This window comes from Zootoca vivipara, chromosome 17 (genome assembly GCF_963506605.1).
Source record: "Zootoca vivipara chromosome 17, rZooViv1.1, whole genome shotgun sequence".
In the NCBI taxonomy this organism is placed as follows: Eukaryota; Metazoa; Chordata; class Lepidosauria; order Squamata; family Lacertidae; genus Zootoca; species Zootoca vivipara.
Genome location: NC_083292.1, coordinates 14880997 through 14893462, shown reverse-complemented (window position 1 = coordinate 14893462; position 12466 = coordinate 14880997). Strand labels below are relative to the sequence as shown.

The following is a 12466-nucleotide window of genomic DNA, read 5'->3' as shown; positions in this document are numbered from 1 at the left end:
AAACTCCTGATGGACCTTGGCTGGGCTCTGCAGCCTCCAAGGGAGCCTTCCTCATGTTGTGTCCTGTTTTCCTGCCACGTTGGGCTTCCCCCAGCCAGCAGCAGCTCAAGTGGAAGAATCAGAGAAGGAAAAGGATGCAGATGCTCACCCAGAAGCCATTCTGAATACTCCTGGCAAGGGGGCTGTGGGAGAGAAGCCCAGGTTGGCTTCATCCCATGGCAAGCCAGTGTTGGAGGCCAAAGCCATGGGTCAACACTGGGCTGCTCCACAGAAGCAGATTCTGCAATGGGATACTGGCAACATAACAATAGCCTTAGTGCTGAATGAGTATCAGGATGTGCTGGTCCTGGAAAGGGATGGTGTGTTCATGCAGCAGCTGCTTTCCAGGGAGCAGGAGGCGACCTGTCATTTTTGTTATGTAACATGATCCAACTCGCATTAATTTTTTTTTTAAGGTAGCACACAAACAGCGGCGCCTTCAAAACAGTACAAAAAAGTATCAGCGTACAGAGGGGAGAGAAATACCTGTGTTTCGCTGTGAAGCCAACAATCCAAATCGCTGAATAGCCAACCATTAGACTCGGGCACATCACTCTGGATTAGTCCTCTTGTAGTGATCTGTGGCTCTTGTTAATGTTTAAAAGACAGGTGTTGGAAACAGAAGATGCTCCTGGTGGGGGGAATGTACAAAGTACCAGCCTGCAGGCACTGCCTGTGACAAATTGCTTACGTAATTCATTCAAGCCCTGCCTTAACCCAGTGGATTGTCCAGCTGCAGCGTCTGTTGGTGCTGCTTGGCTGGGCTTGCATGCAGCTGCATTCACTGGAGACCCACACTGCCAGTTCACTGTTCTGGCAATAAGCATGACCTGCCCTGGTAGTATTCTGCTGCAGTGTGTGTGTGTGTGCAATGGGATTGGGGAGGGAGAGCGAAGGCAGCCTCCACCCCATGCCAAATTCAAATGCTTTGTTAACACTTAACAGGCAACAGTCCCAACACAGACTGGTCCCGTTGTTGCTTATAAGACATATTCAGAAACCACAATGGGCTCATTCTGCTAAGAGCAGGTAGAGCAGATTGACTCCTGTACAGACACATTTTAAGAGTTAAAAACAACTCTAACCTTGCTGCTTTAACATCAAGTACTAAAACAAAGCTGAGCAGATTTGCTGACTTCCTTTGTGAAAGATGCCACAAGCTGCTAGCTACCGCTGTACCTTTTCGAGAAACAACACCCCTCTCTAACAGCACCCCTCCTCTTTGTACAGAAGGATGGTTTGCAGAAAAAGAAAGAAGCCGCTGCTGTGTGAAATAATAATAATTTGGGGCGCAGGATGTGGTTGAACTACAACTCCCATCATGCTTGGCCCATTTACTGTGCTTGTTAGGACTGATGGAAGCTGTAGTTCAACAACATCTGGGAAGCCAAGGCTGCCCCACCCGTGGTGTAGACTTGGAAGGCAAAGGCAGGAAAGAAAACTGGGAATGCACATCAGAGAAGGCCTGACAAACAAAAATTATTATTCATTTCATTTATTTAAAAACTTGTCCTAAGGTTTTTTGGGGGGGGGGGAGAGAAGGGCTCAGACAGCTGCCACAGGTCTTTATTGGACCCCTTGTTTGACAGGTACCCACGAGGTGGAGAGGTCACCATCCCTCTGGTCTGCTGGGCCAGCCAATGCAAGTACCGCCAGTCCCCAGGTGGGCATAGAAAGCAAAACAAATGCTTGCCCTTTGCTTGGCTCCTCATGGACACAGCCTGGAAGCTGAATCCTCTTGTCCGCTTCAGGAGGGTTACCAAGCTGGAGCTGTGTTAGCCAAACGTCTCATCCGCCTGCAAGGAAGAAAACAAACCGTCATGAACAGCGATGGCGGCAGCAGCAGCAAATGTGGGGGATTGTTTTAGCTTAGACCGGAGCGACCGCAGGTGGGTGTGGAAACACATCCCCCCAAACCTCAACGCCGCCCCATAATATCTATAAGGAAACGTTTCCAAGAAGTCCCACTTTGACCAACCAGCAGCATTTGCTGCAGTGGGAAGTTGTAATGGCCGAGTAACCTAATGAGACCTCTGTGCTTCTTGCTGAGATCTGGAGTTCAGCTTGCATAGTAAACGAGAGATGCTTGCAAAGTCACAAGAGGCAAAACAAAACAAAGCAACACAAAACAAAACCTTCCCCTTCTCAGCTCATGTCTTTGACAAAAAGGGCAGTACAAAACCCACAGGGGAAAGCGCACCTTGTGTTTCTGTCTTGGTCTCGAATTTTCTTCTCCATCTCCGCATCCGTCAGGGTTTCAAGTAGAGGGCACCATTGGTCGGCATCCCCAGTGTTACGAATGGCGATCTCCACCGTTGGCAGGGGGTTCTCACTGGAAGAGGGGGGAAGAAACACAGCTCAGCCCCAAAGCCTGGAGAACTTGGGGGCATGTGCTTTAATTTGAAGCCAGATCCATCATGGGGCACCACACGAAGAACCAGCAGCACGCCCGAAGCCAAACAGGCAGTAGACTATGGAGGACACACCACCAAGCAGATGAGCCTCTGTAACACACTGGCTGGAGCCTTGTAGTCAGGACATCCAAACAATGTAGGATTTGCTACCCCCCCCCCCCATTTTGCGACCATACAGAAGCCTTACAGTTCGTAAGGCTGTATGAACTGTATGAAGATCGTACAGTTGGACCCCTTACCTGAACGCGTACGTCTTCTGATGCCAGCTCAGCTGCCCCCGGATACTGTAAGCGATGGTGGTGACGAACTCGCCGCCCAGCCCGAGTTCTGAGCACAGCTTCAGGGCAAACTTCTCCGGGGAGTTCTCCTTTTCAGACATGTCCCACTCAAACTGGTCTACCAGGGAGATGTTCCCCACATGGATGTTGAGCTAGATGCAAATGCCACAACTGAGTATCCTATATTTCAAATGCCCTTAAGCCAACCCCTTGCCCCCACCCCGCCTTGGTGTGGACTAATGAGGAAAGTGGAAATGGCTTCCTCGTTTTCCTCCCTTGTAAGTGCTAAGCATATAGCTCCACTGGCAGGTCCTCCTTTACTTTGGGTACAACACAGCACATCACTGGGAAATCCATCGTAGTGTGCCTCAAGCAAGAGTGTCACCTTCAGAACCAACTGTGTCTAGCTCTCCTTGCCTTAATAATGACGCGCTGATCTGACTGGTCCTCCAGGATACTGTCTGTAGGGTAAGATTCGATCTGCTGCCGTATTGCTGATGCGATCGCCGGGACAAAGGTCAGGGGATTCAAATCCAGATCATCGCAGAGAATCTCCGAAAACATTTCCGGGGTCATTAGTTTTTCTGATGGAAGCAAAGAAATCCAGATTATTGCCATGGTGCTTGTCTAATATCCAGCAGCTTACTTACTGCACCCTAAAACGATGGATCTTAAGCAGCCTACAAAAGGGGACTTGTTAAGATACCTTTCAGTGAATCTGCCTCTGCCCCCCTGCTCTCTGCCTCTTCTTGGCTCAGCATTGCTCCCATCTACTCCCTTAACAGACAAATACATGAATAATTAGCCAGTGGCAGCCACTCCCCTTTTCCTCTGTACAAGAGCAAAGAATCATAGAATTGTGGAGTTGGGAGGATCCATGAGGATAATCTAGTCTAACCTCTTGCAGTGCAGGAATCAACCCTGAGATTAAGAGTCTCATGCTCTACTGTCTGAGCTGCTGGATCAGGCCAAAGGGGCCCACATAGTCCAGCATCCAGAGAGTAGCCTCCAGATGCCTGTTAACAGCAACATCTTTCCTGCAGCTGTTTCCTTGCTCATCTCTGCTGTGCCAGACCAGGGACGGGTGAACAAGCAGCCTGTAATGGTGTCGAGGAGGTCCTGGGGGTTCTTGGCGGTGCACATTTGACCAGGATGCAGCCCACAGCATTTGCCCAACCCCTAAAACTAGTCCCCTAATTCAACTCCTCCTCAAACTGCTGCCTCGTCAGCAACTTCTACAACCACTGGATTTTGCTCCTGCTATTTTTCAGAAGTGGAGCAGCTGAACTGTAAGGCATTAGGAAAGGTCACACTTTATATAACGTTGGATTGTCCACTTCTTCCCCCTCTACACACCATTCATGTTCCATGTAAAAGCGTCTCTCAGTTTCTGCCCGTCAATTTCCATGTCGAGGCGGATGGGAACCAGCACCTCTGGCTGGGAGGCGTTCTCGTGGATCACGGCTGGGTCGTGGTCATCAAAGCTAAAAGACAAAAGGGGGGCAGGACAGAGCCATTTGGGGAGGCAGGAACAGTGCTGTTCATTGCATGTGGGTGGGTGGGGGAAAGAAGCACAAGAGTTCCAAGGCCAAGAGCTTCTTTTCACCAGAAGAGCCAGGAAACAAAAGAACATGCACAGAGTGCATGCCACATCGAGGATAGGGAGGACTCTTCCCGGGGGGAGAGCAGGGCTTCCTAGACAAATTTGAGCTCACAAAATCAAGCCTTGCCCCAATGTTCAACTGAAGGATGGAGTATATGAAGGAAGAATTGCAGTCACATCCTGGTTCCCTGCTAGGTGGTGATGATTAGCCCCATTCTGAAGAGGAGGACCAATGCTGGGAAACTCAGGGTTGCATCCAACCAAGCTCCACTTGGGAGTAGACCAACTGAAGTGAATGGACTGAAAGTTAGTCATGTTCACTCATTTCAGTGGGTCCACTCTATGACAGCCCCAGACCTCAGATCTGCACTTTGGCTTCCTCTGTCCACACGCTCAGCAGCATTACCTTGTGTGTCAATGTTCCCTCACTTCTTCCTAAGAGCCAGCAACAAACTTACCAGAGGGGAAAGGTTCTCTTCTTGTCTCTGCCCATCCGATTTCTGTTAATGGTGGTCGAGCATGGCACAGCGTCAAGGTGGTGGGAGCTGTTGGGAAGGGTCGGAACCCACTGACTGTTCCTTTTTGCCTTCTGTTCTCTAGGAGGAGGAGACCACTGGTGAACGGGGAACAATCTTCAGAACCTAAGCATTTGTATGTGTGTGAGAGTGCATGTATACAAACCTCGATGCCATGATCCTTCATCTGCAGCACGCTGCAAATATAGTGACTCAAATAACAGACTAGACGTGTTGCTAATACAACCCACGATCCCACTGACAGGAAAATCAAGAGCTGTTGGTTAAAGTGAGTAACTTTTAGAACTTTACATTGTGCTGTAAGTCTCCTGAGGGAACTGAGGGTCTTTCTTCACACAGTTTCTTTCTTTCCGCCTTGTTTGGCTTTTCCTTTCCCAGAAAGGAGAGCCATTGTGGTATAGTGCTTAGAGCATCAGACTAAGACTGGGGAGACCCTGGTTCAAATCACTACTTGCCCATGAAGCGCACTAGGTGATCTTGGCCAGTCACCAACTCTTAGCCTAACCTACAGGGTTGTTGTAAGGATGAAATGTGGGAGCAGCAGCACCATGTACATAACCTCAAGCTCCTTCGGGGGGGAAAGGCAATATATAAATATGCAACTACCTAAGGTAGGTGGGAGGCTCAGTGCTGATGGAGACTGCCTTGTATTTCTCATCATTTCCATCCAGGATCTCTTCTACTTCAGAGGCTTTCAAGAGAGTCACACTTGTGGCCAGTGTGGTATAACCGTGATCTAAAAGAGGAGAGGGAGGAAGAGAAAGTGGTGTGGATCATGAGGGGTATCATCTGCTAGGGGAGGAGATTCCCCCCCCCCCCCGCTAAGAGATGCAGTCACCCATTTCATGGTCCCTTCAATTGTCTGCATGGGCTGGAGCCAGACTGCCCATAGAATAAAGTGAGCTTTCCTGGCACCCTTTCTCCTGAGTTTCTGACAAGTAGCTTTCACAAAACGGAGCCAAAAACTCTCCCTTTGAAAACACTTGAAGGACACAAGTCACTTTCAGGTTAGGCAGAATATAGCACATCGCTGCCCTTCAAAAATCTTTTAAGAGACCTATGCTGTCCAGTCCCTGAGGCAAACTCCAGACACACTCTTGGAAGGATATTCTGTAGAGTTCACAGGGCTGATACAAAGAAATCAGAACAAGCCCAAAGTCTATACTCAGGGAATGTAAAGGTGGCGGGGATTTATCCCTTTCCTGTTCTGAGCTGAGCGAGGATTTAGCACCAGCAGAGTGGCAGGTGCATCCCTCTCCCCACTTAGCTTGCATACTAGATTGCTAAAGATGAGCAGAGATGAGCAAGATCGTTCGTTTCCACCTCTACACCAGGCATCCCCAAACTTCGGCCCTCCAGATGTTTTGTACTACAATTCCCATCATCACCAACCACTGGTCCTGTTAGCTAGGGATCATGGGAGTTGTAGGCCAAAACATCTGGAGGGCCGCAGTTTGGGGATGCCTGCTCTACACCCTCAAGAAGAAAAAAAGCTGCATATCTAAGAGCTACCAGAAATGCTAACAAGCGTTTGGGCACAGTGCTGGAATCCAAGGCCCTGCAGGAAGAGGAAGATGTTCTTCTCCAGGGAAGACATCCCTGCTAGTCAAAAAGCAACGTGACGCTCCCCGACCCCTACCCTGGGCTCCACAGATAAGACCAGAAAATCTTAAAATCAAGGAGGCGGCAAAGCGAATTCAGTATATAATGGGTAGCCCTTCGGACACTGCAGGAAGACTCGGCGCGAGCGGAGCCCCAGTAAGAAGAAGAGACCCCCGAGCCTCGACTTACATCTTCTGGGACTGTGACTCCGTTGGTTTTCTGTGGGGAAGAGAGAAGAAAATGTCAAGGGGGCAGATGCCTATGCCTGGGATCTTGCAATGCTGGCTGGTGGGGTGGGGAGTTAGGGATGGGAGAGATGACAACAGCACAACCTTCCCCCCCCCCTGGAAGGACTGCAACCTCCTCCCCCCCCAAACCCCTTCCACTGCTTGAGGCTGCATAGCCAACGGGGGGGGGGGGGCTCTGAAAAAGGGCTGGCCAGGTCGGGGTGGTGTGTGTGGGCAGGGCCTGGTTTAGGTTTGATGAGGCCCTAAGCTACTGAAGGTAATGAGGCCCTTTATATATCCACCTGTCCTTTGTCAACAACAAATTGTCACTGTTTTGTGTGTTGAATATATGCTATATGTCAATGTATGGACCTAATAAGTATCTAAAGCCATTTGCACATAACGGAATATGTCTTTTATCAAAGTAATTGTTGAACTGAAATACAATTAAGAAGAAGTATATTAATAGTGAAATACAATTAAAGAAGTATATCAATAGTAAAATAATTATAAAACTCTTAACTTAAAATGATTTATTCATAACCAACTTAATAATGCAAACACCCTAGCATTTGGCAATAACAAAAGTTCCTTTAGAAACACAATTGACAAAGACTCATATTTTTTTGGGGGGGGGGCCCCAAGAGGGTGGGGCCCTAAGCTATTGCTTGTTTAGTTTATAGGTAAACCCGGCACTTTGTGTGGGGTGGGGTTGGGGGTCTACCCCCCCTGCTCACCCACCGTGGGAAGAGGCGACGATCTTCTTGCGCTCCTCCACCGTGGCCAGGCGCCTCCAGAGCGACGGGTAGCGCTTGTACAGGGAGCCCCGGAACATCCGCAGGTAGTTGCCCACCTGCAAGGGGACGCAGCCACAGGACCCTCCTCGTCAGGCGCCGCCGCCCGCTCGACCGGGACCCCCCCCACCTACCCCAGCCCCCCAAGGAGCGCGGGAGGCGACGCTCCAGCCCCTCCGCCTCCCTCGGCCGCCGCGCCCCGGTCCCTCCTCACCTCGGAGCCGATCATGAAGAACTCGCCGTCCTCCTCCAGCTGGAACTTGACGGGCTTCTGCCCGAAGGTCTTGCTCAGCGCCATCATCATCATCTCGGCGGCGGCGGCGGCGGGGGTGAGGCAAGGCCGGGAGGGATGAAGCAGGCCGGGCCGGGAAAAAGCGACGGGAGGCGGCCGCGGCCTAACTGGGAGGGCTAGTGCGCACGCGCGGCCACGGCAGCCGGGCTCCTTGCGGGAGGGCGGTGGTGGCCACGCCCCACTCCCCTCCCTCCTCCCTGCTGTGCTTCCCGCTCCTCCCTGCACCTGCGCGAGGGGAAGGGCGTGTTTCCCTTTATTTCTTTACTCCGCCCACCCCGGCGTGGGGGAAGGTTATGAAAAAGAAGCCCTGCCCCTTCCTTCCCTCCCCCGGAGGACGGGATTGGCTCAGCTCTAGGGGCGGAGCCTGTTCGCCGGCCTTTGGCTGTGCCGCGCAAAAAGCCCTCTAGAGGGCGTATGCACAGGAAAGCTCATACCAACGACAAGCTTAGTTGGCCTCTAAGCTAAGGTGCTACTGGAAGGAATTTTTAAAATTTTGTTTCGACGTCAGACCAACACGGCTACCTACCTGTAACATGGACCACTTATAAAAAAAATTCCTTCAGTAGCACCTTAAAGACCAACTAAGTTTTTATTTTGGTATGAGCTTTTTTGTGCATGCACACTTCATCAGATCTGATGAAGTGTGCATGCACACAAAAGCTCATACCAAAATAAAAATTCAGTTGGTCTTTAAGGTGCTACTGAAGGAATTTTTTTATTTTGTTTTGACTCAGACCAACACGGCTACCTACCTGTAAATGGACCACTTATGAATGCCATCTCCAACTCCTCGAAAGATTCCATCAATGGTGTTTCCGAAATATTCCATACATCACTTGGGAAGATAGGCGAACTAATACCAGTGTACTGGAAGAAGCAAAGATCACCAGTGTTGAAGCAATGATTCTTCAACACCAGCTTCGTTAGACTGGTCATATTGTGTGGATGCCTGATCATCATCTTCCAAAGCAACTACTGTACTCTATTCAGAACTTAAAAATGGAAAGCGTAATGCTGGTGGTCAACAAAAGAGGTTTAAAGACTGTCTCAAGGCAATTTTTTAAAAATGTACTATAAAAACCAACAATTGGGAAACATTTGCCTGCGAGCGCTCCAGTTGAAGAACAGCCTTTTGAACTCAGGACGCAAGGGAGAAACGTGCTAAGAGGAAGGCAAATCTGGCAAATCCACAAGGTGATCAACTCCCGCCCAGAAACCAATGTCCCCACTGTGGAAGCATGTGTGGATCCAGAATTGGCTTCCACAGTCACTTACGGACTCACTTTTAAAACTATGTTTATGGAAGACAATCTTACGCGGCTATGAGTGATCGCCAAAGAAGAAAAAAGACTTCCCTCCTGACTGGCCCGGCAGGTGTTCCCAGGAGCCCGGACTGTCTGAGCTGGGATGAGCAAGTTACGCCAGTCTATCTTCAGCTGGGGAGTTAAACTGGCGGAGCCTGGAGATCTGCTGCATCCGAAACTGCTGCTCCTGGAGGATCCTGCCCTGGGACTGCCCCTTAAACTAGCCTTTTGTTAGGTGGCAACCTGGCAGAACCTAACAACTTAGGAGGGTGGAGAAATCCAAGTCATTTTGCATTTCGAGTACCTGACTCACTCTCTCTGAAATGGAGGCACAGCAAGAGGCAGTGAGCTAATGAGACGCCCCTTTCAAAGTGTGCAAGAACAAAGGCTGGATGTGATGAGATTTAAACAACAACAACTAATATCTAGCCTGTAATAAGCAAAAATCTGCTCTTATTCCCTTATGGGGTACACAAGAGCCCTTATTGGGTTCTCCATCAGAGAATATAACAGAGGCCAACCAGAGAATTTCGAGAAGCAAAGCCTTTATTTTTGCTGTTGCAACAGGGTCCTTCCCCTCACAAAAGAGATCAAGGAAGGAACCCAGACCAAAAGAGAACCTCCACTTTTATCAGTTTTCCCATCACCAAGAAACACCCCCAAAATACATCATTCCTACATCACAGCTACGTAATCAATACCTCACAAAAAGGGAGGGTTCAAGGTAGAAATCTGAGCAACTTTGACACCTCTCCTAGTCCTCCTCTTACCCCTCCCAGGTGTGAATTCCTAAACACAAAGAGAAATTAACAGTTTCTTAAAAGTTGATCACTATCTTTTGTTCGGAGGAGTCTTCCATTGTGAATGAGATGGCTAGTAGTCTGGCACCATTTATGGGGAAATGTCCAGTTGGCAGAGCCTCTGGTTTACAGGATTATGGCTCCCAAGTTGATAGTCATGTGGAAATGTGTGTGTGATTCTGGTCAGAGAGAGTCAAAATGGTGTCAGTCAGGCCTGCATTCATGTACATGTTTATGAACAATATATAAACCTTAACATTTACAACAGTTCTTAACTGTTGTCTTCAGACCCCTGGAAACCAAGATCAGTTATTTCTGTTGCACCTTTCATTTCCTCCCAAGAGGACCTGAAAGAACATGTAAGTTATTCAAGCTGAAGATAGCTAAAAACAAAACAGAACAAAACAAAACGAACACAAAACCATATCGATTTGCAGTTAACCAACTGCACAATTCATACATCTTGCCACCAGATGGAGATATTGTATGTGTCTGAGCTGGTTTTTCGTGTGTGTGTGTGTGGAAGAGAACTGCAACCACAATATTGTACCTATTCATCAGGGGGCTTGGGGGGGGGGGGATGCAATGAAGATCTAGGAAAGTTTTGAGTCACAAGAGGGTGTAGCTGCTTCCTTTTTAGCAAAGCTGCTGGCCTCCTCCTGCACCCTGAGACAGTTATTAAGAGGCTGACATATTTGCATACAATGGCTGTTCTCTTGACTTCTGAGGGCTTAAGAGGTTCTGGGAGGGTGCCAAGGAGAGGTGTCTTTTGGGAAGGTCCTCTGCATCTCCCCATGATGGTGTGTTGCCTGCTCCTTGCCACAGTCCTGGTCTCCATTGGTAAGGGGAAACTAGTTTGAGACAGACCCAGGTGTTTCTCATCCTCTCATTCCCAGATGTGCAGATTTTGCTACACTGTGGGATATAGTTCAATAAGCTTGCCCTTGCCTTGTTCCTTTCCAGGTCTCAGCACCCAGCAACTACAGTCCCTGAAACCCTCAGAGGCTGTTCCTCTAGGTGGGACCATCAGCATGTCTTGCACATTTGATAGCGGAAGCATTGCTGATAACAACTACCCTCTCTGGATCCAGCACAAATTGGGCAAAGCGCCGTGGCTGTTGCTTTACCACACCAGCAAAAGAGCATCCGGTGTCCCGGACCGTTTCTCGGGGTCTAGGTCAGGGAATACGATGTCTTTGGCCATCACTGGGGCCTTGCAGGAAGATGAAACTGATTATTTCTGTTCCGTATGGACAGGGACTCAGCAGCACAGACGTTCATTCAAATGGGGAAGCGAGAATAAACTGTTTTTTGCCGTTTTTCTTTCTGGCCTCCCTTCCTTTTCATTTGTAGATGCTAAACTGATGGTATAATAGTGTCCATGGACCACTCAATGAGCTTGCTTGAATAGCTAAAAGAGGCTCCTGGGAGGCCGAAGGGACATTGCTGGAACAACACTCGGGTTGGGGCAACTGGCTAAAATGTGTTAAAATGGTTAAAATGGTTTAAATTTTGGTTCCCCTGTCAAATTCACTTTTTGAATGTGAAATTCAATTTGAAGATTCATGTGCTTTAGACGCTTGTGGCAGGAGCTGCTCTGTCATTACTGTATTTACCACAGTGGTACCTCGGTTTTCGAACGTCTCCGTTGACGAACATTTTGGTTTTCAAATGTTGTAAACCCGAAGCAAATGCTTCGGTTTTCGAACACGCCCCGGAAGTTGAACATGCCACACGGCCTCTGCTGAGTGCAAGAACTTGAGGCTTAGCTGTTGAGTTTTCGGTTTTCGAACGTTTCAGAACTTGAACGATCTTCCAGAACGGATTACGTTCAAAAACCGAGGTACCACTGTATTTGCATTCATTCATTGCACGGCAACCGGCCACCTTCTTCTGCCTCAGCTGTGGCAAAACATGTCTCTCCTGTATCCTGTAGCCACAGCAGACACTGCAACCTTGCAACAGTTTGACTTCACTCCCAAAGGTGCACACCTCCATTGTTTCCCTGGACAGAGGGATCCCAACCAGTCATTGCTCACTACAATATTTTTTTCTCAAAACAACATATACAGTTATAAAAAGCATACATTATTCAAAATTAAAAAGGTGTCATTAAATGCATTCCAGGGCCTCTGAATCTGGAACAGATGAGCAAAATTTGTCTGCATCTAGTTTTTCCTTTTTTCCTTTCTTTTTTTCTTTTTTTAACGGGGCTTCCTTCCCGTTTATTTTATTTTTTTAAAGCAATTTATTAAATTTTCCAAATAAACACATTAAACACAACAAAACATTCAAACACAACACACACAAATTTTCTCTTTTTAACATCTATTCCCCTATCTTGAATTCCCAATGCTCTGCCGAGCTTTGACTTCCCTCCCTCCCCTCATTTGGTTTTCTTTCCAACTCTTATCTCACACTTCCTTTACTCCTTATTTAAAGTCATTTCGTAGGATTTATTTCAGTCTTTTTTTTCAACCAGATCTCCACTCACCCTCTTTATTGCAGCATATGTTTGCAGTTGTTGACATGCTATAAATTACAACTCGGAGAGGCACTCCCACCATAACATCCTGC

General features: G+C 48.3%; 1 protein-coding gene and 1 gene segment (V, D, J or C); one reads left to right on the top strand and one right to left on the bottom strand.

The window, feature by feature from the left end:
• Nucleotides 1-1518: 1518 nt before the first annotated feature.
• SMARCB1 (SWI/SNF related, matrix associated, actin dependent regulator of chromatin, subfamily b, member 1) lies at nucleotides 1519-7913 on the bottom strand. Its single transcript, XM_035098611.2, has 10 exons — nucleotides 7708-7913; nucleotides 7441-7552; nucleotides 6662-6691; nucleotides 5477-5606; nucleotides 4793-4930; nucleotides 4088-4215; nucleotides 3149-3315; nucleotides 2693-2883; nucleotides 2240-2371; nucleotides 1519-1835 (listed from the first exon to the last, which is right to left on the bottom strand). The coding sequence occupies exons 1-10, from the start codon at nucleotides 7798-7800 to the stop codon at nucleotides 1796-1798; spliced, it is 1161 nt and encodes a 386-aa protein (XP_034954502.1). The 5' UTR covers nucleotides 7801-7913; the 3' UTR covers nucleotides 1519-1795.
• A 2700-nt stretch (nucleotides 7914-10613) lies between these two features.
• On the top strand, nucleotides 10614-11353 carry LOC132591295 (immunoglobulin lambda variable 8-61-like). The segment is given in 2 exon segments: nucleotides 10614-10729; nucleotides 10853-11353. Coding segments are annotated over 2 exon segments (456 nt in total).
• The last annotated feature ends 1113 nt before the right edge of the window (nucleotides 11354-12466 follow it).

Coding starts and splice junctions, on each gene's coding strand:
- SMARCB1 (XM_035098611.2), bottom strand. CDS start 7,800: ATGATGATGATGGCGCTGAGCAAGACCTTCGGGCAGAAGCCCGTCAAG. Junction 4,216..4,792: donor AAGAGAACCTTTCCCCTCTG/GTAAGTTTGTTG, acceptor TTTGTCTTTTAG/CTTTGATGACCACGACCCAG. Junction 2,372..2,692: donor CAGAAGACGTACGCGTTCAG/GTAAGGGGTCCA, acceptor CCCCTCTTCCAG/TGAGAACCCCCTGCCAACGG.